Below are 24,681 nucleotides of genomic sequence, written 5' to 3'. Positions count from 1 at the left end.
TTTGTCCTCGGAGTCCATAGTGGCATGCTTTCTTTATAAGTATCCTATGACTAACACAGTCGAAGGCTTTAGACAGATCGCAAAATATGCCCACAGGCAGTCTTTTTGTTGAAGCATTCCAAAATGTTATTCGTAAACGAAAATATCGCTTCGGTTGTGGAGATACCTTCTCTGAATCCAAACTGGTTTATACTAATTATTGCGTTTTTCTAGGTGACTGACTATTGTGGCATATATTAGCTTTTCGAGAACTTTAGAAAATGTAGTCAAAAGAGAGATAGGCTGATAGTTTGTAACATCTGAGGCATTGCCTCTTTTGTAGAGGGGCTTTACAATAGCATATGTCATACTTTGAGGGAAGATACTTTGTTTGAGAGAGGCATTGAATATATGAGCTACGACTTCACTGAACTCATTGCAGCAGGCTTTTAGCAATTTGCTGGAGATGTCGTCAACACCAGTTGAATTTTTTGCTTTTAAAGAAATAATGGTTTTTCTTACTTCCTGTACTGTTATAGGGACTATACCTATCTGCTCTATGGAGTTTGGGAAATGACCTTTCAGTATTTTTAATGCTTCTTCTAAGGAGCCATTGTGTCCTGCTTTCTCAGCAACACTTAGAAAATGCTCATTGAAAATTTTGGCCACAGTATTTTGATTTCGTACCTGTCTATCTTCATTATTGAGAGCAGTGTTTTGGAACCTACTGGGGCAATTTGCGCAAGTCTCACTCTTTATCACTTCCCACAGTTTTGATTTTGTTACTAGATTTATTAATTTTGCAGCACAGATACAAACTTTTTGACTTCTGGATAATTTTGCTCAGTAATTTTGTATAGTAAGTCGTATCTTCCCTTCCTGTCCAGTTCTTCAATTGCATCACATTCTTCTTTTAGCCATTTTTTCCCAGCCTGCTCTGTTTCTCTTCATGCAGTTCATTATTTAATCTTAGGTACATCTTTCTTGCATCTTCAGTGTTCTTACTTTTAAATTTTCTTGTCTCCTCCATCTTGGAAATCATTTCTTGTGTGACCCATGGTTTTTTGCCCTTTTCCCTTTTACATATCCTATATTTTGCTGTCCTGCTTTAATGGTTCCTTCTTTCAGCATATTCCAGTACTTGTTGACATTATCAGGTGGTTCTTTGTCTCGTAATGTGTTTAGAAACTCAAGTGACAGCATTTCTGTAATTTGTTATTTGTTGGATCTTATCTTCTCTAGATCCCACTTCTTCACCGTGGTCACCGTCTTCAGTTTTTTCATTCTTATTTCTATTTCTGCCATAAGTTAGTTTTGGTCGCTTTTAATATCTGCAACTGGTAATGTGTGTACCATCTTGATTCCATTCCTGTATCTTCCTTCTACCAGTATAAAATCAGTTTGGTTTCTGTATTTATTCCATGGTGATTTCCAAGTGTAGAGCCTCCTCTTGTGGTTCTTGAACCATGTGTTTGCCACTATAAGCTGCCTTTCCCTGCAGAAATCAATTAGTCATTCACATCTATCATTTCTCTTTCCAAGACCATGACTGCCTACTATGTTTCCCCCTTCCTTTTTCCCACAATGGCGTTCCAGTCTCCCATTACTATTTTGCAGCATTTGTTATTTTTGTCCATTATTCTCTCTATTACATTGTACATTTCCTCTACAATTTGGTGATCATGTTCTGAAGTTGGCATATACGCTTGGACAATCAGTAAATCCTTTCAGCCTTACACCAATAACCCGGTCATTTGCATAGTCCACATGTTCCACAGATTTCGCCAATTCCTTTCTCATAATCATTCCTACTCCATTCATTCCTTTTCTTCTCCTCCTGAGTAGTACAATACACATTCATCTGACTGTAACTGGCCACCCTCGACCAACTCTTGTTCTTTTCCGACCCTGGAGCTAATAGCTTTCGAGGGGCTGACCCGGAGCGGGCGGCCTCCAGAACTGCAGATTCTTCCCTGCAAAATGCAGTCTCCATTTTATTCACAAAAATGGCTTCCTCTCATGTTCAATGAGTATCCAGTGGTAACATAATCCCCCATTCAGATCTCCGGAGGAGGAGGAGGGGGGGGGGGGGGGAGAAAAAAAATTATACGTTTTTGTGAAAGTGCAGAATAGGAACGCTTACGTTCATCATTGTAGCACTTATTAATAAAAATGAATATGAAATGAAATAAAGCATGTTTTAATTATTTTAGATCACTTAAGTTGGCAGTAACTGGGCTACTGTATGAAGTTTATCAACTTACCGAAATACAGGCCTATTGATTTTAACTATAGCTTGTGAAACTTTTCTTGGCAGTGCCTCCTCTTTTTCATTATCAGTACTTGCCAGTAGAAGTCTGAAGTCGTTATGTCATTTGTATTCTGACAAGTCTTTCCAGCCTTAGTGATCTACTGAATAATTGTGTTTGGACAGGATTAATTTAATTTTATATTCATTACTACAAATAAGCACCACATTTGAATGTGAATATGTCTATAATGTGCTTACAGGAAACATCGTTATTTCCTTGCCTTCAATGCTACATCAGAAAATGCTAGTTTTTCACCTGTCAATAAAAGAGTTTCATCTCCATAAAACATGCAGTATCTGAGAATTGGTTATTTTATGAAAAAATTTATGAGAGAAAAGTTGTAGAGCATTAAAATGTTATTGATTGGCGATTCCATAGAGTGAGGCCAGACACAGAGGCCAACAACAGGAACTCATATGAATGGTTGAAACTGATGCCATAATCCTGAAGGACATTAGATCACGAGTTCATGAAGTGGAGATTTATCTCTCTTCAGATATGATTGGCGACTCCATAGAGTGCTATGTGCACAACGACCATATGATAAGTAAAATTAGAAGGAAGGTCAGCATTGGCCGTAATTTTGATGATTTACTAACAGAAAAATTGATTTTCGATCACATAATGATCACCTTCAGTGCTTTATCGTACAAATTAAAGCTCGTAGGCACTGGTGTCTAGTTATTAGCAGTAACAGATGCTATGAAACGATCACAATAACATTTAAAATGTGTTTTCAAAAAGCTAAAGAAAGAGTCAAAGAAACTTTTAAAAAACCCTGTGTGGTTAGTGAATATTGCCATTTATCAGTTTTATGGAAAGGTCAATATTTTACTTTCCATTGAACGTCTTTCTTTCCAATATTCAATTATTTCATTTATTTACTGGATCTTTTATTGACCACTGCCAAATCTGGCAGTGGAAGAGAGGTATCACTGAAAGTGTTACGGATATGTTAGATCTGACACAGTGAAGAAAAAATGCATATAAACATTTATGAGAGGTTTAAGACGAGAAACTACTTTTGTTCACAAAAAGTGCAGGAAATGCTGTTAGAAAATGAGTCCCACATTAACCAAACATCAGTTCAAAATTTACTTATAAACAAACGGTGGGGAGGACAGATCACAGGATTACATGAAAAACGAAGTGCAGAAACTGATTTTTTTTTGGTTTTTTGTTTTTAAAGAAAAGTTCTTCATGACATTACAAAGACATATTCAGAATCGATAATGAAAATGATGAGGAAAAATTTTGAGGAGGACACATTGAAGATCTTGTTGTTGAAGGCAGACACCATGGTAACTTTGCAAAAAAAAGACATTACAGGTATGATATTGCAATTCTCAGTAGCGTTGGATGACTAAAAGGTGATGAAGTGTCTGCCTACTTAAATTTCATTTTATGAATGACATTTCACACTCAATAATACATTCTGAAGAATTATAGTGGATAATTTGCATAGGTCGAGATGATACAAACATGGCTGTTCTGAAAGTTCTAAGAAGATTTGTTATTTGCTGAAAAAATGAGCCAATATGACAAAACCATTATAAGCTTTCAAAACACAGGCCATTCGGTCTTATCAGTTATGTGAGGCCAACAACAGGAACTCAGCTGAATGGTTGAAACTGATGCGATAATCCTGAAGGACATTAGATCACGCGTTATGAAGTGGAGATTTATCTCCCTTCAGACATGTTTTAGGATAAAGTTGAAAGTGACATTCGGAGTCACTGAAATTACTTCATAGAATTATCATTTGTCCAAAGCTAAAGATGACAGTCAATGGCCTTTCACATTCTGTTATTTCAGCTGTAAGACCAAGGTCCTTTGTTTCTAATACACAACTAGCTCTTGAGAAAATGATATACAAAAAATATGGATCAAGAGATCTTGTATGTCTGCTATCACTTTTTGAATTAACCCTACAATGATATCAGACAATTTAGAAGTATTCAGTATGGAAAAAGCAGTAGGCATTTCTCAAGACAATTTTTTTATCTAGTTCATGTTCAACAAATTGTAAAGCATTCCAAGATTTGTAGATCAGAAAGCCCCTGCAACATTATGCCACCCCACAACATGACACCTGGACCACCAAAATGATCATGTTCAATAATGTTCCCGAGTTTATTACATGTTCTCACCTCTCGCCTTGTGAGGGTACGTTCGGGATTGCCAAACATGATAGTTTTGATGGTTCAGGTGTTATGGTGGAGAGATGCATAATGTTGCGTGGGTTTTCTGACCTCCAAATCTTTGCACATGATACAGTCACTGGGTCAGTGTTATTGTAACACTGTATTCCTTCCCCATGAGTGTCATTTCAGGGGTACATTTGGCGCTGACTTCCTTTTTACGGGTGATAATGCACGATCAATCCAAATAGAATGAGCGGAGGACCTTTTGGAATGAGACAAATGGACTGATCTGCGCATTCCTCACTTAATCCCCTTCAACCACTTGCAAACTGCATTGGAGAGACATATTGCAGAAGGTCCACATGCACCAACAACCAGCCAGCAGTAGTCAACCACGCTGGTGAAGGAATGGAACATCCTACCACAAGAACTCCTCTACCAACCTTGTCGCCAGCATGAGAGTACATGCAGGGGATGCACTGTTGTCCGTGATGTCACACACCCTATTAGGAACCACATCCCACCCTTTTCTACGTCCAGGGAATCACAGTGACTTCACAGTATTTATTCTTTTTGAATAAATAGTCATTTCTGCTCATCTCATAGCATATTTCTTTCAGTTACCTTACGTACTATACTACAGCAATTCTTTTTAGGTATGGTTCCTCATCAAGCTAGGTTACTTGGCGGGGACTTATCATGTGAAAGTTACTTCAGTCCTTAATTTTTGCAGTTGATGGATATGATTTTTATTAAATTGATAAATGGCAATATTTGCCAAGACTTTTTGAAAATCTGCTTTGATACAACTACTTTTTCTTGTACAATTTTGTGTCAAATTGGTCACTTCTGAAATATTGCACGTACTTACTTCTTAAGTATTTACATTCCAGCAGGACTTTCCTACTATAATTATACTGCCTAGAATAGATATTATCATATTGTGCACACTAGCCCTTGGCAACTGTAGCAATTAGGGCACCCTCATGGAGGGACAGCGATACCTGGACTTTCCAGGACTCCAGACAAACAAAGTTCCTTTGAGGCTCTGTGCACACAATGGTGCCAACATTGTGGCCAGTGCTAGCTCATCACCCACACTGGCAACAACCACAGTTTAAAAATGCGGTAATTTCGAAATAATGTTTACACTGCAATTGATTTTAAGATCATGTCCCCCCCCCCCCCCCCCCCCACACACACACACACACACACACACACATTTTTGGTTTTGTCAATATTCCGGGCGAGGGAGTTTGAACATTCACACATTCACCGTGGCCCTCCTCTCGCTACTCCCGTGTCCACATAGTGTGGATACTTACTTTTCGGAACACTCTGCATGAAGGCATTGGTAACCAACCCCACCATTATTTTTGTGATTTGTGTTTCGTCACCAATGCTTACTGGTTGGGTACAGGACTAGCTTTGACTTGAGTTTGAAAATGTTTTCAGAAACAGATGCTCCTCTGTGGAGAATAGCTTTCATCTGAAAACAAGCCTTGAGATTTATGAAGAAGGAAGATTGTAATTTTCATTTACTTATGCAAAAAGGCTTAACTGACAAACACCATTTTTGAAGAATTCTTAACATATAAAACAAAGGGGGGAGCAAGTAATTATTAATTGTGCAAAATACATACTGTCTTCAAGGGTTAAATTTTGTGGTCACATGAGCTTTAGTCAGGAACTGCACTGACTGATTACCTGTTACCACTCTGGCAAAAAAAAGTGAAAATTGGAAGAATGTGGGAGAGGAGGAAACAGTTTAAGACTGAAAAATGCAAGAATTATGTGATGTTGTTAGCTCTTGCAGCCTTGTATTGTAGATATTTTATGGAATGGAGCCTGCTAAAAGAGGTGAGAAAAGAAGAGCCTTGGAAGATACAAGGACGGCAGAAAGACGTAATGGCAGAAGTAAAACTGTGAGGGTGGGTCGTTCCTGGATAGCTGCTAGCAGAGCATGTGTTCGTGAAAGACACACTGTGTGGCACACAGTTTTAATCCGCCAGGAAGTTTCCAATCACTGCACACACTGCTGCAGAGTGAAAATTTATTCTGAAAGATAAAAGTAGGTTTCACATTAACAAAGAATGTCTTTTGTTAATTTTAAAGTAAGTTTGAGACATTCACCATGATTGTCAAGTTGGAACGTAATCATAGTTCACAAATAAAAGTTAGCTCCAGTCTTGTTGTCACCAGTAAGGTGTGGAGACAATGCAAATATCTCACATTGCAGTTCTAGATGAGGTGTGTTACTGGTACCTTTCTCAGTTCTATCATGTAGTGTTAAGTGTGCATCTGTATTGTGTCAATGGTTGTGATGAGTGCTTATGCAGTATACTGTTGTAATGGACTAGTATAAACTGAAAGGAAGATACGATGTGGAACATAGTGCCAGTAGAGGCAGCCTACTCCTCTTGAAAAGCAACAAAGGAGCTACTGAGTTTTATGTCTCCATTCCTGGAAACTGTAAGGATGTTACTAATCCACACTCCACGACACAATTGCAGCTCGTGATCTCACGGTCGCTTTCTCGCTTCCCAAGCATCGGGTCTCAGGTTCGATTCCCAGTGGGGTCAGGGATTTTCACCTGCCTCAAGATGACTGGGTGTTTGTGTTGCCCTCATCATTTCATCATCTTTCATGAAAGTGGTGAGATTGGACCGAGCAAAGCTTGGGAATTTGTAGAGGTGCTGATAAGTGCACAGTTGAGCGCCGCACAAAGCACTCGTCATCATCCACGACACAATGCGGTGGTGCTTTGTATTTTAACTTTGGACAGTGACAATGACATTTTTATTGTATTTTTCGTAGAAATTTCAGCAAGCAAGTGAAGTACAATTTTGTTATCATACGAGGTGCATTCAAGTTTTAAGGCCTCCGATTTTTTTCTAATTAACTACTCACCCGAAACCGATGAAGCTGGCGTTACTTCTCGACATAATCGCCCTGCAGACGCACACATTTTTCACAACGCTGACGCCATGATTCCATGGCAGTGGCGAAGGCTTCTTTAGGAGTCTGTTTTGACCACTGGAAAATCTCTGAGGCAATAGTAGCACGGCTGGTATGTGTGGCCACGGAGAGTGTCTTTCATTGTTGGAAAAAGCCAAAAGTCACTAGGAGCCAGGTCAGGTGAGTAGGGAGCATGAGGAATAGTTGTTATCACGAAGAAACTGTTGCGTAACGTTAGCTCGATGTGCGGGTGCGTTGTCTTGGTGAAACAGCACACGCGCAGCCTTTCCCGGACGTTTTTGTTGCAGTGCAGGAAGGAATTTGTTCTTCAAAACATTTTTGTAGGATGGACCTGTTACCGTAGTGCCCTTTGGAACGCAATGGGTAAGGATTACGCCCTCGCTGTCCCAGAACATGGACACCATCATTTTTTCAGCACTGGCGGTTACCCGAAATTTTTTTGGTGGCGGTGAATCTATGTGCTTCCATTGAGCTGACTGGCGCTTTGTTTCTGGATTGAAAAATGGCATCCACGTCTCATCCTTTGTCACAACCGACGAAAAGAAAGTCCCATTCGTGCTGTCGTTGCGCGTCAACATTGCTTCAGCATTCGTGGCACCCACCTGGATGACACTTTTCGCATTTTCAGGTCGTCATGCAGGATTGTGTGCACAGAACCCACAGAAATGCCAACTCTGGAAGCAATCTGTTCAACAGTCATTCGGCGATCCCCCAAAACAATTCTCTCCACTTTCTCGATCATGTCGTCAGACCGGCTTGTGCGAGCCCGAGGTTGTTTCGGTTTGTTGTCACACGATGTTCTGCTTTCATTAAACTGTCGCACCCACGAACGCACTTTCGACACATCCATAACTCCATCACCACATGTCTCCTTCAACTGTTGATGAATTTCAATTGGTTTCACACCACGCAAATTCAGAAAACGAATGATTGCACGCTGTTCAAGTAAGGAAAACGTCGCCATTTTAAGTATTTAAAACAGTTCTCATTCTCGCCGCTGGCGGGGAAATTCCATCTGCCGTACGGTGCTGCCATCTCTGGGACGTACTGACAATGAACGCGGCCTCATTTTAAAACAATGCGCATGTTTCTATCTCTTTTCAGCCCGGAGAAAAAAAATCGGAGGCCTTAGAACTTGAATGCACCTCGTATTTTTATGTTTTCCAATGTTACTTAGTTGCTTCTATCTCCTTAGGATATGATTTATCTAATGCAACTACATGAAAAGCTGTTTTTATTGTGCCATGTGTGTTTTGCTACCTTTTATTTGTGAAGCATCTCCAGTGGCAATTCGTGATCTTCCTGCAGTTGTGCTAAGATGGTTTCCAAACATTCTGGGCATGCAAACTATCAAAGTAAAACTCCAGAATGGCACATATACACTAATGAGATCACAAATCACAATTGAAGATACTTCACAAATAAAAAGTGAAATGTGTATGGCACAATAAAAACAGCTTTTCACTTAGTTTCATTACATGAACCACATGCCAAGCAGTATATTATATACTGCAATGGGGTTTTATTTCTTTAATGTCCAAGATAATAAGAATATGATAAATTAAGATTTTTTTTAATAATTTGTCTTATGTGGCCTTATCTGTTTTTTTTTTTCTGTCATTGCAGAAGCCTGTAGTATACAATGAAGTTCATTTGATGAGAACCGATGGAGTGTTATCTAGTTACATCCAGCATTCTTTTGATACCACAAAGTAGGACACTTTATAAAGCTTTCAGAATTGTCACTGATGGTAATTCTTTGGGGATGACAACAATTTTCTTTGTAAGCAGTGTTTCTTTTATACTTATCAAGTGAAGTTTGCTGAACTGTATTGTTCCTTCTACCTACACTGTGTTGCAAGATACAAAACTAATAAATACTAAAAGTTTTATTTATAAATGGTAATAGATTTGAAATATTATAAAAATTACTATGAGGTGTGTCCAGCAAGCAAGTGCCATTTCCTTCTACTGCCCTGCAGCACTAGTGTTGCAGTTCCATGCATCTCTCAGGTTCATTGTCTTTCCACTGGCATCATTACAACTGGATTGTGTTGTATTTACATTTGTTAGAGATCATTCAAAATGTTTAAAGACAGTCTCTGAGGTCACAAACTGTGAAGTGCATTCTGTAATATGGTTTTTTTATCAAAAAGAATGTTAAGCCAGCTGAAATTTATCATCAGCTTGTAGACACTTATGGTGAAAATGTAATGACTGGCGGAATGGTGAGAAAGTGGGAAATGATTCAATGTAACCAGTGCTCATGACTAAGCACAGTGCAGACGGCCTCCTGTTGTCAGTGATGGTTTGGTTGAGAAAGTGAATGAAAAAGATTCATGAAAATAAGACTATTCACAATGCGAATGCTTTGTGATTAGTTTCCTAAAATTTCAAAAATCGATTTGCTTGAGATTGTCACAAATTGTGTACTGTTGGTTTTCGAGAACGCTTACAGATGTCCACTAAATGAAGTGACTTGGCAGTGCTTTGAAATTTATTACCTGATACAATGATGAGGGAGACGAATTCTGAAACAATTGTGACCAGTGATGAAACTTGGGTTTTAATGTCGCTCTAGAACAAAATGACGGACAACAGATTGGAGGCAGTCATGATACTACAAAACATAAAAATTCAAAACATTGTCAGCACGAAAAATTGTGCACAGTGATGTGATAGACAGGGCATTCTGCTTGTTGAATTCCTTCTCAAGATGTGAAACTGTAAATGCGATACAATACGGTGAAACATTGAGAAAACTTCGGCATTGCTTCATTCGATCACCCATCGTACAGTCCCAATCTCACACCTAACTACCACTTGTTTTTGAACTTGAAGTGTGATTTTGGAGGAAGGCGCTGTTTACAATGACGACAAGCTAGAAAACTGTGTGTAGCAGTGGCTGTCTTCACTGGTGATATCTTTCTCTGAAGAGGGAATAGAAAAAGTTGGTTTCCCGCTGTCACAAATGTCTCAACAGTGGTGGCAACTATATAGGAAAATAAGTTAAGAAATGCGTTCTTGAAAAGTAAGTTTTGGTATGAAAAAAATGTTTACTTACTTTACGGACATGCTTTGTAATATGAGACACAGAGAAAAATAAAAAGAAGCTGTTAATGGAGTTACAGCTGTGTCACAGTAAATGGCAATGAAATCAACTATTGATCTAATAACTGAATAATTTCCTATACATTCACCACAACCAATGAGCACTTCTTTCTTAACTTGTGATCACCCCTCGTACACTAAACAAAACACACCCTGTAATACTCCCTCCTGGCATCCACTTCATAAGTGATGAGAATTCCATTAGATTTTAGGATTGAAGCCTTCATATTTCGCATGACAGCTTTCATCAGACGAGATGATATAACTGGAGATCATAACTGCATATCTACATCTATAACTTGCAAACCACCATGAGGCGCATGGCAGAGGATACATCCCATTGTACCAATTATTAGGGTTTCTTTCCATTCTGTTCACTTATGGAGTGCAGGAAGAATGATCGAATGCCTCTGTGCAACCAGTAATTATTCTAATCTTATCCTCACAGTCTCTACGTGAGCGATATGCAGGGTTTTGTAGTATATTCCTAGAGTCATCATTTAAAGCCAGTTCTTGAAACTTTGTTAATAGACCTTCTCAGGATGGTTTACGTCTATCTTCAACCAGCCCACTTCCTCCAGTATCTCTATGACACTCTCCCATAGATCAAACAAACCTGTGACCATTCATGCTGCCTTTTCTGTATATATCCCCTGTAAGTCCTATTTGGATGGGTCCCACATACTTGAACAATATTCTAGAATTAGTCACACGATCTGTATGCAATCTCCTTTGTAGTCCGATTGCACTTCCCCCAGCATTCTATCAATAAAGTGAAGACTACCAGCTGCTTTACCCACAAATGGACCAATGTAATCGTTGTGTTTCATATCCTTACATGGTTTATAAAAAACTTCAGACTGTGGCACATGTTAATAACTGCTTGCTCAATTTCCTGTGTTGAATATTAGTTGAGCTAAGGTGCACAAATGCATTCTTAAAAATGCTGATTTGACACCTACTGCCGTGTGCAGTAACAATTTTATCAATTTGATGAACTGTGACCCATAATTCAATAGATGGCGTACATGCTATAATACCAATATGTATAGGTCAACACTCAATAGAGGGTGGTCCTGTAGCAAGAGCTAGGTGCATGTACTGCCAAGTCAATTTTTTGCATTAACTTAGTGGCATGCACCAGCCATTTCCAGTTTTAATGCTTCAGCTGAAGATGGCTCCCTAGCTGTCAGCCAAAATGTCATAACAATAACTCGGTGTCATCCAACTTCAGTCTTGCAGCCTCTGTGTGTTAATCTAAAAATAAAAGTGCTGGCTTAATAAGCATGTGTTCACCCTTTGTTGTCTTATGCAACATACCCAAAGTATCCAGCAGAAGTGAGAAGTAAAAATATTGTACACCTTGCAGAAGCCTTTCTAATGATGTTGGAATTCGTACTCATTTGCTAAAAAAAAAAATTGCTCCGTAGTAGTTTTTGCTGCTGACAATAATAGTCTCTGCTGAGCTGTGATATACACAAACTATAACATGTAATTATTTTGATGTCTACTTTGCCTAACTAAGGTTTGTAGTACTGTTATGCACTCTCGTGTGAAGATATTCAACAAGCTCCCATCCATGGGGAAATTGGGAAACCCTGCCAGTTCAAAGGAAACTAAAAAACATTCTTCATTCACCACTCTTTTTACAGATTATCCAGTGTCAAGGATTGGAAAGTTCTGTTAGCAAAAGATGACAATTAGTAATGTGACTTTTCACGCTTTCCCAACAGATCTGTTGCAAATATGCTTCTTGGGTTTGCTGCCAGATCATATTGTGTAAATCGCATTATACATCATCGATGCAACTGCTCGACAACATGCTGCCGTCACTGCTGCAAGGCGCGACTAATGATAATCACGCGGCAGAATCGAAACTTATCATGCCAGGAGCAGGCAAAAATACGTGTGTGTGGGAAGACACTCATAGTTGGAGGAAAGCGGTGCTCCTGGCGCCCCCTTACAGGCACCGCAGAAAAGCCATACGCGCATGCGCTATGACTGTGCTGCTGGACGCTCCTGCGGTTAAAGGCTGACCTAAATCTCAGTAGCGCATTGCATCATGTAATGAATCGGGAGTTCTTATTTTCCCTGTTTTGATGTAATGGCAGCCTTTGCTGGATTCCATGTGACGCTTAGATGAAAACCTGCATCCCTGTTGACAAGACCGTCCACCTTACGGATATGTATGGCCTCCTTAACAACACAGTGCCAGATAGATGACCCCGAGGATAAAAGCCTACGTTAACAGGCTGCAGTTCCTCCAAGATTGTACGGCCTACGTAAGATACATAACGATGGGACTCCCTCTTTGCCCAATAGTGAGTGACATTGGAGCTCCTACTTACTTTCTGGCCAAACATCTTACTACACTGTTGGGACCTCTCTCATGGGGCAAGTGTGATCAACCATATCCAGAATTCATAGGATGCCTGAAGACCTTCAGCTAAAAGTGTCAGATATTTTGGTTAAGTTTTGACTTTTTATCTTTGTTTATGAAAGTACCTCTGCAGGACTCATTAGAGCTAATCAGCAGCCAATGTCATCATGGCATTATTTGAACATGTGCTTACCTCAACTTATTTCTTATTCAGTGCCCAGTATTTTGAACAAGTGGATGGTGTCGTCATGTGAGTGTCCCATTGTGGCCAACTATTTTATGGAAGACTTCGAGCAAAAAGCACTGCAGTCGGCAAGTCTCAAACCTTCCTGTTTCTGGCAGTATGTAGACGATACTTTTGTGGTGTGGCCACAGAATAGAGACGTTACCTGTGTTTCCCTGGCATCTGAACTCACTCCATTCCAATGTACAGTTCACAATGGAAGTGGAAAAGGATGGCATCTTACCATTCCTGGGCGTCATAGTCAAAAGAAAAGCTGATGGTACACTGGAACACAGTGTCTATTGCAAATCAACTCATATGGAGCTATATTTGTAGGCCACAAGCTGTCGTCATCCTGCGCAACACAGCAGTGGCCTATGCTCCTTGGTGCATAGAGCAAATGTAGTCTCAAATGCCGACAGTCTACCAGATGAGTTACAACGCCTTTGAACGGTATTCCAACAGAATGGCTATTTTGATAGGCAGATGCATTCCATTCTAAGCAGGGATGTAAATGAAGATGCGGAGGCACCCACTGCAACAGCATTCTTGCCTTATTTTTGCAGCATGTCTTGGAGAATGGAAAGGCTCCTCAATAAGCATGACATCAAGTGTGTTTTTGGCCACCAGATAAATTGATGAATTTGCTGTGCTTGGTCAAAGACGATCTTGGTCTTAGGAAATGTGGCGCATGTAAAATCCCTAGCCAATATGGAAAATCTTATATTGGACAGACATGCCGAACCATGCAAGAATGTTGCGTCATACACGTGGGGGCAACCTGATAAATCAGTGGTAGTGGAGCACTGCCTGGACACAGGACATCATATGCTTTACGAACAGACAGAAATTTTATCCCCAACGTCATCTTTCTGAGACTGTGTTGTTAAGGACGCCATACTATCCTTAAGGCGGACAATCTTATCAACAGGGAAGCAAGTTTTCAACTAGGCGCCACCTGGAATCCAGCACTGGCTTCCATTAAATCAAAGCAGGGAAATTAAGAACTTCCGATTAATCACGTGACCCAACACACTACTGACATTTAATTCAGCCTTTAACCACAGGAGCATTCAGCAGAACAGTCATTGCCCATAGCGTGGATGGCTTTTCCGTGGCTCCCAGAAGCACCGCTTTCCTCCAACTATGTGCATCTTCCCTGCGCACGCATATTGCCTGGTCCTGGCACAATAAATATCAACGCTGCTGCACGACTATCACCAGTCACGCCTTGCCGCAGTGACGGCAGCAGCTACCACCACCTGATGATGTCGAGCAGTTGCACTGATGGAAATATTGTGAGAGTTACACAATACGATCCGTCAGCAAATCCAGGAAGCATATTTGCAAGTAGTAATGTACCGTAAATAGGACTCAACATTTACACATGTAGATAATTACTGTCTTTGAAAGATATCATAATAATCAACTAAATACTATGAATATCAATGTCACCTATGTAATATAACTGAGGAGTCAGCAGTTTTCTCTCCAGTTTCAAAATTTCGCTGGCATAGACATTAAGCAGTATAGTGATACTTTATTGTTAATACAGTATAAAAAAAAGTGTGATTCCCTTATCATTTGTTACTGTATAGACTGACTTGCTCCATATTCTCTTCGGTAGGATCTAAAGAAAGCAATGACTGACTGACTGAACAAGTGCCCAATTAGTTCCAAACGGGTCTTCCCATGCCGCGCTCCCCCACTCACTCCTAACAAGCTGCGAGAAAACACTTGTCTTATCATAGTACCTGATGGATACCCTACCTGCACTCCCTAAAATAGTATTACAGCTATGCTGCAGTCACTATGCTACGTTCTGTTTTGGCAAGGCAACTAACTAGCTGTATACTACACCAGTTGTGACATCAGGAGCAACTGTAATTCCTGGCACCCCCTCCCCCTGCATCACAATCACATCCCCTTTAATTCCATTGAGCTGTGAAAATGGGAATTCCCTCTCTTGCACATTTTCTATGCCCTCTGTCCACCTGGCCTTAACCTTCACTAGTCATCATTGACCAGTTTTCTTACTTCTAGCTTTCCATATTGATTCTTTTTTGCCGTAACTTGACAATTTCCTTTCATAATTCTGTTTTTCTTTTACACTCTAGTTTTGTGACCTTTTTCTCAGTTGAATGGCAACACTGCCACCCCAATCCCCCCCCCCCCTCCTCCTCCTCCTCCAGAGAGAGAGAGAGACCGGGGGGGGGGGGGGGGGGTGGTATTTTTGCTTACAATTCACCAAAAAATTACATTCTGGTTTAGTGAAGAGGGAAGGGTTAACCAATGACATGGAAAATGTTATCTTCAACTTCCTGAGAACTTAAAGTAGACTATATCATGTGCATCTTTACAGGAGCACTTGCAATCAGAGATGTGTGTTCCAGCTGTTAACAAATTCATGTGGATCAGTGGTTTGTGTTACTTGTTTTGAAACATTATATTAACTTTATGACTTTGGCTTCTTGCAGTTATTCTGCAAACCAGTAGCCACCCAGCGGGAACTCAGACTGCATAAATCCGGAACAATTTACACCAACCTATGTGGATAACATGCTGTTCATGTTTTTGTGCAGCTTTGTTTTGTCCATAGTAGACATGGTATGCTCATATGACATTTAAAAATCTACTGAGTGAGGTTGCACAGTGCTTAGCATACTGGACTTGCATTCAGGATGACTGTGGCTCAAATGCACACCTGACCATCCAGTTTTAGGTTTCCATACGTCACCCTCGGCATATGTGGGATGGTTCCTTTGAAAAGGCACAGCTGTTTCCTTCCCCAGCCTTCCACACAATCTGAGTGTGTGCTCTGTCTCCAATGGCCTCAACAGAGTGTTAAACATTACTCTTCCTGTCTTATTTTAAAACGTATCTCGGAAACTATCACCAGGTGAGCTATAGTTTGTCCTTTCATAATTATGTGATTTGCAGAGATACACTTTTCTAAAATGTTCCACTTCTGTGGTTATTTCAGTCTTTTAAAGCATTCTACAATAAACAGCTGAATTTTGCGGTACAAGAAGGTGATAATATTTCAATATCTTGATAATGTTGTATGGTGCTGAAGACAATGTAACCACAGGACAAGTAAAAAGTTTAGGATATGAAATAACAAAACTAGTCCTGTTTTGCCTTAAAACAAGTCCTGTTTTGCCTTAAAACAACGGTAACAGGGGTAGGGAGTGTACACATGCCAGGGCAAGAAAACTATTTCACTGGAACATTGTAACCAAAAGCAGTCAGCAAAACACTATACATAACCGGGGAGGAGGAACAGTGAATGCCATTAAACAACTACAGTTCCTAAGAATATAACACAAACAGTTTTTCCCTAAAACGTGTGATGCCTCTTGGGCATGAAAGATTTAGCAGAATATTAAAATTTTATGCAAACTTGATAGAAACACCTCTTTGAACTATATTACCAATTAAAACCTCATGGAATAACAACACAAAACTGTTCTCCATTTTCACAATTGACACACTAAGCAATTCTCAGACAGCTATCAAGGAAAAAATGAAATTATCATATGTCCTTGTTGGCTGCGAGGCCCCACCCGGGGAATTTCAAATGCTAAGTGCAAGCCTTATTTCAGTTGACACCACATTTGGAGACTCGCATGCCGGTGATGAGGACAACACAACACCCAATCCACGAGCGGAGAAAATCTCCAACCTGGCTGAGAATCGAACCCGAGCCCACTGCAGGGGAAGCAAGTGTGTTACCATTCAGCTAACCAGGCAGAAAGCTGTCAACAATGAACTGTACACAGTACATTATTGAAATTCTTTATATGATCCTTGGAATAATCTAGCTTACCAAATACCAAGTCATAATAAAAATATCCCATTCTTGTTCATTAAATCCAGGTATTTTCTAACAAGAATATCCCCAAATCTCGATAAATAATTTTTTGAAGAAAATGGCTGCAGTAAGAATACTGTACGACACAGGTACCCATTCATCTTGATACGACCTCTTCAAAAAATATAGTATCTGCAGGTTCTATATGCTGGTATGAACCTTCAACAAGACTTCACCAGCAAGAAATCATGAATCCAAAAAATTCAAAAGCAAATGAAAACCTGTAATTATTCTTCCAACATACTATCTGATTATATCTAGATTCTAGGACTTAAGATTTCTCAGACATGTAAGCCAAGTAGCCTCATTCTCGCAGCTCTTTTTTCCAATTTAATTTTATTAAATTTACAATTAGTAAGCACAAATAATTCACATAAATTTAGCAATAGTTCATTAGTAATTAAGCTTAACATGTTTCATTTTGTTAATGTATACCTTTCGACTAACTTTGCATCCCAGGTTTCTCCATGATGAGAACCACAGAACACAGTGAGTGAATGAACGATCAAGACATTGAACAAAAAATTCAGGAACAGTAAACAGGAATTTGATAAAGAAACAACAGATGACTTGCTCCCATGCTCATGTATGGGACTGAATATGTAGTCCTTTCTCAAGAAACAAAAAAGTAAAAACACAGGTACAAGAAATGAAATTTCATGGAAAAGAGTGAGCAGACCACTCATCAATATTGTTCCTGAATGTTTTATATCTACCCACCTACCACTAGAATCCAATTTTAACATCTGTGGAACATTAATGCCCAACCTGTCTATTATGTCTTAATTTCTCATAAAATCAGTATACTGCAGCAGTTTCTTGGTCCACCCACCTCCACACCACATTTATTGATCAAAATCAGATATTCTGTTGCAGTCACTTATGTACCCCGTTTTTCGGTCTTCTACCAATTTCTCTAAGCGACCTTTAGTTTTTGCATTGGAATTCCATGTCAAAGCAAAACTGACCGATACAATACTGTATCATTAATAATGTATAATGGAAAGTCCTAATGCTGTGAGCCAAAGAAGCACTTTCACTGATGCACTTAACAGGTAACCATGCAATTAAGGCAGAAAAAGAAAACACAAAATTCAGAGCCCTCAGGAAAGTGAAACTAGACATTAAAACAAAAGGCTGAGTATGCAACTAGTACTCACCATTACTAATTATGATCCAGAATAATCTTCTGAAACAGTGCGACACTAGACAATGGAATCCTTTCAAGACAACTTGAAGAGCCCTCAGCCAAAAAGGACTTTTCCTTTTCGTGAAACAGGCCATGAACTCATGCAGTACATGTTACCACTGACTTTCTTTCAAAGGTAGTATGTGCTGCACTAAAATCTACTGTAACAGTGTTGAAGGGTGGGGAATTAGGAAGGACTTGTTTGTTACCCGAAACTATGCCCCCTCAGTAAGTAAAATTTCCAGTATGAACACTGGACACAAAGGTATCTTCAGAGCACTCGTTTCCTTCTTCGCATATTTTGGTACTATTGCCTCAAAGTTTCAAATCACACTACAAATCTCTTTATCTGGCATTCAGCAATCAGTTGGCTGGTTGCAAGGTTTTACTTGACTAACAGCACTATGTACATTATCTTCTTTAAATAAATACAGGGTGGCCCAAAAAGGATGGTCACATTTTAAATAACTATAACTCCATCAGTTTTACAAATTAATTTTATTCAATTACGTAACTAAATGCTCCCAGGCACCCAATTACAAGAACTAACCACAAAAAATCATGTACGGAAAATGACTTCCGGAAGATGGTGTCCTTCCTCGGTGATGCATTCCACAAGTCTTTCCTCGAAATTTTCCATCACTTTCACTACTGTTTCTTCTTGAATTGCCATAATTTCCGCACTGATTGCCTCCTTCAGATCAATTAAGTTTCGGGGCTTCTTTACATAGACTTTTGACTTTAGGTATCCCCAAAGAAAAAAATCACAGGCTGAGAGGTCAGGTGATCTCGCGGGCCAGTGGACATCTCCAAAACGCGAGATGATGTGGTGGGGGAACATCCGCCTTAAAACACACATGGAGTCATTGGCTGTGTGGGCCGTGACCCCGTCCTGTTGAAACCAAATTCGATCTCGATTTACATGTAACTCTCGCAGTTTCGGCACCAAAAAGCTACGTAGCATGTTAACGTAACGTTTCGAGTTCACTGTGACTGTAGCGTTGTTCTCCTCAAAAAAATAAGGACCAACAATCCCCAATCTTGAAATTCCACACCAGACTGTTACCTTAGCACTATGAAGAGGCTTTTGGTGCAATTCTCTGGGATTATCTGCTGCCCAATACCTGCAGTTTTGTTTATTGACATAGCCGTCTAAATGGAAATGGGCTTCATCTGACATAAGAAGCACAACATCATTATTAGAGTACAAAATGTCAAGCATTGATTCACAAAATCGTCTTCGCTGCTCAAAATCACGATCATACAGCTTTTGCGTGATCATAATTTTGTATGGGTGAAACTGTAACTCACGGCTTAAAATACGCTGCAACGAACTACGGCTGAGGCCTAAAGTTTGAGCATGACACCTAGTGGAACGACGCGGACTTTGCAGCACTGACGCTCTATCATCATCAATGTTCTGTGGAGTAACTGCCGTACGTGTACGCCCTGTAGATTTACCACTTTTGACAGACCCTGTTGTCCGGAATGCAGTCACCCAACGTGATATGGATCTGCGATCTGGAATGGGTCCATCACGCGCTACACCAAAACGTTGTCAAAACAATCGTTGCACAGTAATAAACGATTCATCATTTCTGAAAAACTGTTCCACAGCAAAAACACGATGCTCGACCGTCCACTGCGCCATCTCGTGGCAAACTGGGTGTAATGGCCGACTTGCAGACGGCCGGCAGTGGTCCCCCCTCCTCACCTTTCAATGGTACTACGCAGTTCAAATCCGACCATCCTTTTTGGGCCACCCAGTATATCAAACTGAAGTCAGTCTTATAGATAGAAGGTGGTACAGACCAAAGAAACTGGTGCAGGACTTGTATAAGCTTGCATTGCTATGTTGCAGTGCAACATTCCCAGTGAACAGAATTCATTAATTTACCTGAAAGCAGCAACTAATTGCTCTTATTTACAGTTTTTCCTCTCCAAGAAATATATACCTTTATGATTATTAGAAATAACTGACATTGTTGAAACCTTTGTACTGTTCATTAAATAGAAACTAACAATCTCAGCTCATTTTTTCAACACTTATTATAAATGAAAGCAATATTAATTCCAGAAAGTTGGGCCACTTCAAGGAAACCGATATCTTTATTTACTTACTTACCAAATTTCTTGAAGACTTGTAAAGAAAATATTTAGAACAGCTTAAGAATAGTAAATTTTGTACAATACCCTTTTGAATGGCAACTGAGTAGGCCACTTTTTAACTGTCAAGTAACTTGGTTATCATTAAATATATTTCTTCAGTATGAAACACTTATGTGACAATGGCATGTACAAAAAAATCAACTATCACAATAGGAACAGAAATTGAACTTAAAACGCTAGTGATTGTTCTTTACATATTTCCCATAAACCACTGGAATGTGAGTGGTAGCTTTTACCTTTCACACTATACTGTGTATCATTTTGCATCCTGGAATTTCAATTATGAGTAATAATTTGTTTACTTTTTCTCTTCAGGTATCTGCGCATTACTCTCATATTTATGAACCCAACAATAACATGAAGGGAAAATAATGAAAATGGAAACACTTGAGCACTTTCGCCTTGGTGTTTGTACACTTAGCTATGCTATGCTTAATCTTCCGCACTGCTGCACTCCATGTGAAGAAAAACAAGCTTTTGGAAGAAGTATTACCATTGCCAACACTTTGAATAGTGGTGGAATATGTTCTTTTCAATGCTAAAAATACAGAACATTGTAAGAATCATCCACCAGAGTGGGAAACCTCTGGAAATGTCCTGTAATGTGGCTTGAGTATATACATGTAGATTATAACAAATTAATGTCATTCACAGACTAATTCAAGCATTAAAGCTATTAGCAACAAATTGCAAGATTCGTGGATGAACTGAATTTGTCATTTGAGCATGTAGGATTACATTTTGTACAATAAATATACATGTCTCTTCATTCTACTGTAAGCTTTCATCGCATAAACTGAGTTTGTTACTGCATAGGACCTACCAACTATTACTTGTTATAAGCTCCTCCCAACCCGGAGCTGACAGTCACCACTTTTTTCCCGGCAACAATGTAAAATCAAACGCACTTCCACCTGACAACATAAAACTACAAATTGCTTTCGCTTACCAGGATAAACCATATCAAGTTGTATCCTGGCTGTCCATCATACTTATCATAAAAGGTTTTTCTCTCCGAGATACTGATACATAATACTCTAGGAAAACATTAACACATTCTTAAGCTGGAGCAACCAAGCACTGCCAGTTAAGGTTATAATTTGCATTTAAGGCTACAGATCTTAAGACACTTGGGTTTCTGACAACTGCTTATGCTAATAAGACATATGAGCAATGTTATGTGCATAAACCATTGAGGATATCTATAAAACACAGTAAATGATATGAAATTTTCCATTAAAATAGTTTGAGATAAAAGTATTTCCAATTCCAAATGACAGAAGTGCCATACTTACACCAAGCATAAACCTTCCAGGCTGCTTCATTCTTGTAGAATTCCTTAAAAGTTATTTTAGATTTTTTTCCCTGGCCCCAGTATTGGTGTCAAACATAGCACATCCAAACGTTCATATTGAATGTTCCAGTGAGATAGGTCATCTACCCTTTAAATGTATCACAAGATTAGTTCATGTAGAAGGGGCTGTGTGTTTCCTGCCTTGCTACTGAATTAATGTGTTCTGAAATTTACATATACCAAAACAAGTGTTTCCCCAACTTCAAATTTATAGAATGAAGCATAAATCCATCATTTCTCCGAAATATCATCTGATACCAGGACACTACCTCAATGGAGTAAATGATTAAACTTATTTCTGCACAGCCACTAAGCTTACACATCAGAATAGGAAAAAACCATATTGCAATGTTATACGTAATATTTGCCAAAATAACTATAACTTACTGTAGGACATGTTCCTCCAAGCAAAGTCAATCTCAAGTGCAACCTGCTTCAATAATAAACTTTTTCAGACGGTTCAAGGAGCAAGCAACACTTTGTAATTTTCTGACAATATTTTGGTTATCTACATTGTGTATATGATTTATGAATTCAGTTCAATAGAACATTTCCAAACTAGCAATGATGGAAAATAAATTATAAAAAACACTGGATAAGCAGAGGGGTGCTCATACTGTAGACGCCTTTATACTCTCAATTAACAATGCAGAAACAAATATCAATGTTCACAATATCAAACCTGCACTATAGCCTATGTGTCACTACAAGAGGCAGAGCATTTTAGGAGTACTTGGGCAAACTAATGCAGATAGTGGGTTCCTAACAAAAGCTTATCTCTTCCAAATGTCTATGGTTATAATTCAAATTTCTCATTCGCACAACTTACATTTCATCCAAATTTTTACACACCACCATCACAAATCCCTCATATTTGGTCAAAATTTTGATTCCACATATAGTATTACCTTGAAAACTATTTTGAACACGCAAATTTTTGGGCTCAATGAGTTATCTGTATCATAACTTTCCTGTCACTGCTAATTTGAAGCCGAAAACTCTTATTACAAAACGATGTCCGAAACTTGTTAGCCATAGCCTTAAATTCTCCCATGTTTAAATGCAGGTCAACCCCACAGAAACAAGTTTGTAATACAACAAAATGAAAACGTACCACATACACCTACGTCACTCTATATATTGAATGGAATTAATGAACACCTTACTTCCTTTAAGCTGAACTGATCTTTCTTCGAACCACATAACACGTACATGTGACCAAATAAAAAGAATGCCGGAAACAGTTCTAATGAAACCCAGAACAACGAAACATTACTGACACAAACAAGAGATACTGTTCTAATTCAATACGTACCAAAAATAGCCGGAACAAAATTCCATTCTCGCACAACGCTGAAGAACTTTCTAAAGTAATTAGAAAAGAAGCTGATTCACATTAGATACTTTATTCCACTTTAACGCCAGGAAAAACCGTGGCACTCACAATATTGATCTTACAAAAATTTACACATACATTTAATCGTTATCTTCTTCTTCCTCGTCTTCTTGGCTGTTTATCTGGAAGTACCTCAATTCGTAAGTGTCTTTGCCGTTGGCGACAACTCTCAGCCAATCCCTCAAATTATTTTTCTTCAAGTATTTTTTGGTGAGGTACTTCAAGTATCTCTTCGAAAAGGGTACATCAGAATTAATGGAAACTTTCGCTTTGTTTCTCTCCAGAGACACGTTGTTCCCAAAATTATTGGTTTTTCCGTTGACTTTAATGCGTTCCTGAAGGTACTTCTCGAAATTTGCGACATCCATGATATTGTCCTCAACAGGGTGGGCACAATCCACAGTGAACTTAAGAGTAACCTTCTTCTTCTTTATGCCTTTACCTCGAATATGTTGCTTTTTTGACGAGGGTTTCTTAGCAGACACTGCAGCCATTATGCAAACGTGTTGACACTAAGCAAAGGACATGTAACGTTAGTTATCCCTCCATACACAATTAGGATTAATTACCTTAACCTGTTAGCGGAAACACTCACCTGCTCTTACGAAGAATAATTACAAAAAATTAAAATGCGTTGAAACACAAATCACAATTAACCACCACGTGTGCCCGACACACCACAAATTCACTACTCCAAAGACCTTCGTAAGAGCTACAGGAAATACAGTTCTATAGGAAGTGTACAAAGATGAATGAAATTGTTGCTGCTTGCTGCAGCCAACATTGAGCAGCAAAATTCATACGCTTATGTTTTAAATAGCATATTTCTGTTATTTATTTCACCAAACAAAATTCTGTAAACATTTGTTGCTTTTAACCATTCTAATAATTACTATATCCAAGACGTGGAGGTGTTAAAATAATAATTTTTGCACTTCATTCATGGAATCTTTAAAATTTCATAGATAATCTCTCAACACTCTCCACCGGATAGAGATCAGAAAAAATTAATTATCTACGTATCGTGGTTGAGGACTCATCCCAGAATATTTCTGCCAGCACATCAGAAGGTGGTAGATTTTCGTTGGATAGCGAACGTAAAATACATTTGTTGCATGATTGCGACCCTACTAGCGAAATATTAAATTTAAAGCGTAGCGTTGTAAACGCCGTTTAGCTCTTCGTCAAGGAATTACCGCGAACATTATAATTTGAGAAACGGATAAATTTGAAACACAGTTACAAACATTTCTTCTAAACTGAACTACTGGATCTCTATGCTTCTACTATACAATCTGCTGACGCAGCTTCAGCTCAGTTGGTTTACTTACGTTGCGTCATTAACTTTCAGAAATTTGATATGGGAGCACTCGAAGCTACACATTTGTGACTTCGCTGGAAGAACACGTTAAATAAAATAGTTGACATTTGTGGCATCCTAGGAGGCTGAACATCACGAAATTTCGATTTCTGGCTGCAATCATCGTATGAAAAAAAAATAGTTTCTGTTGAAAACCATAAAAATATATTTTTGAAGTTATCCGATTGCAGTAGTGTGTTATTAATCAGTG

The 24,681-nt window shown here is 39.0% G+C and overlaps 2 protein-coding genes across 3 annotated transcripts in view; one reads left to right on the top strand and one right to left on the bottom strand.

The window, feature by feature from the left end:
* Positions 1-21,129, top strand: part of LOC124622555 (serine/threonine-protein kinase ULK3) — a 120,015-nt gene extending 98,886 nt beyond the window's left edge. Inside the window, exons 9-10 of one of the 2 annotated variants that reach the window (XR_006980651.1) lie at positions 9,041-9,197; positions 20,676-21,129. Coding sequence is in view for 1 of the 2 variants with exons in the window: in XM_047148291.1 (XP_047004247.1) it covers positions 9,041-9,060 (20 nt within the window). In the remaining variant the exon portion in view is untranslated. Of the gene's footprint in view, positions 1-9,040; positions 10,177-20,675 lie in introns of those variants that run through there. The other variant, XM_047148291.1, reaches the window with a different exon arrangement.
* A 2,061-nt stretch (positions 21,130-23,190) lies between these two features.
* On the bottom strand, positions 23,191-23,604 carry LOC124623143 (60S ribosomal protein L22-like). Its single transcript, XM_047148934.1, has one exon. The coding sequence runs from the start codon at positions 23,602-23,604 to the stop codon at positions 23,191-23,193; it is 414 nt and encodes a 137-aa protein (XP_047004890.1).
* Positions 23,605-24,681: the final 1,077 nt, after the last annotated feature.

The sequence above is a fragment of the Schistocerca americana genome, chromosome 7 (assembly GCF_021461395.2).
Source record: "Schistocerca americana isolate TAMUIC-IGC-003095 chromosome 7, iqSchAmer2.1, whole genome shotgun sequence".
Lineage (NCBI taxonomy): Eukaryota > Metazoa > Arthropoda > Insecta > Orthoptera > Acrididae > Schistocerca > Schistocerca americana.
This window is presented reverse-complemented; position numbering and strand designations above follow the sequence as displayed.

Excerpts from the sequence above, each read along its gene's own strand:
- LOC124623143 (XM_047148934.1), bottom strand. The coding sequence starts at position 23,604 with ATGGCTGCAGTGTCTGCTAAGAAACCCTCGTCAAAAAAGCAACATATT.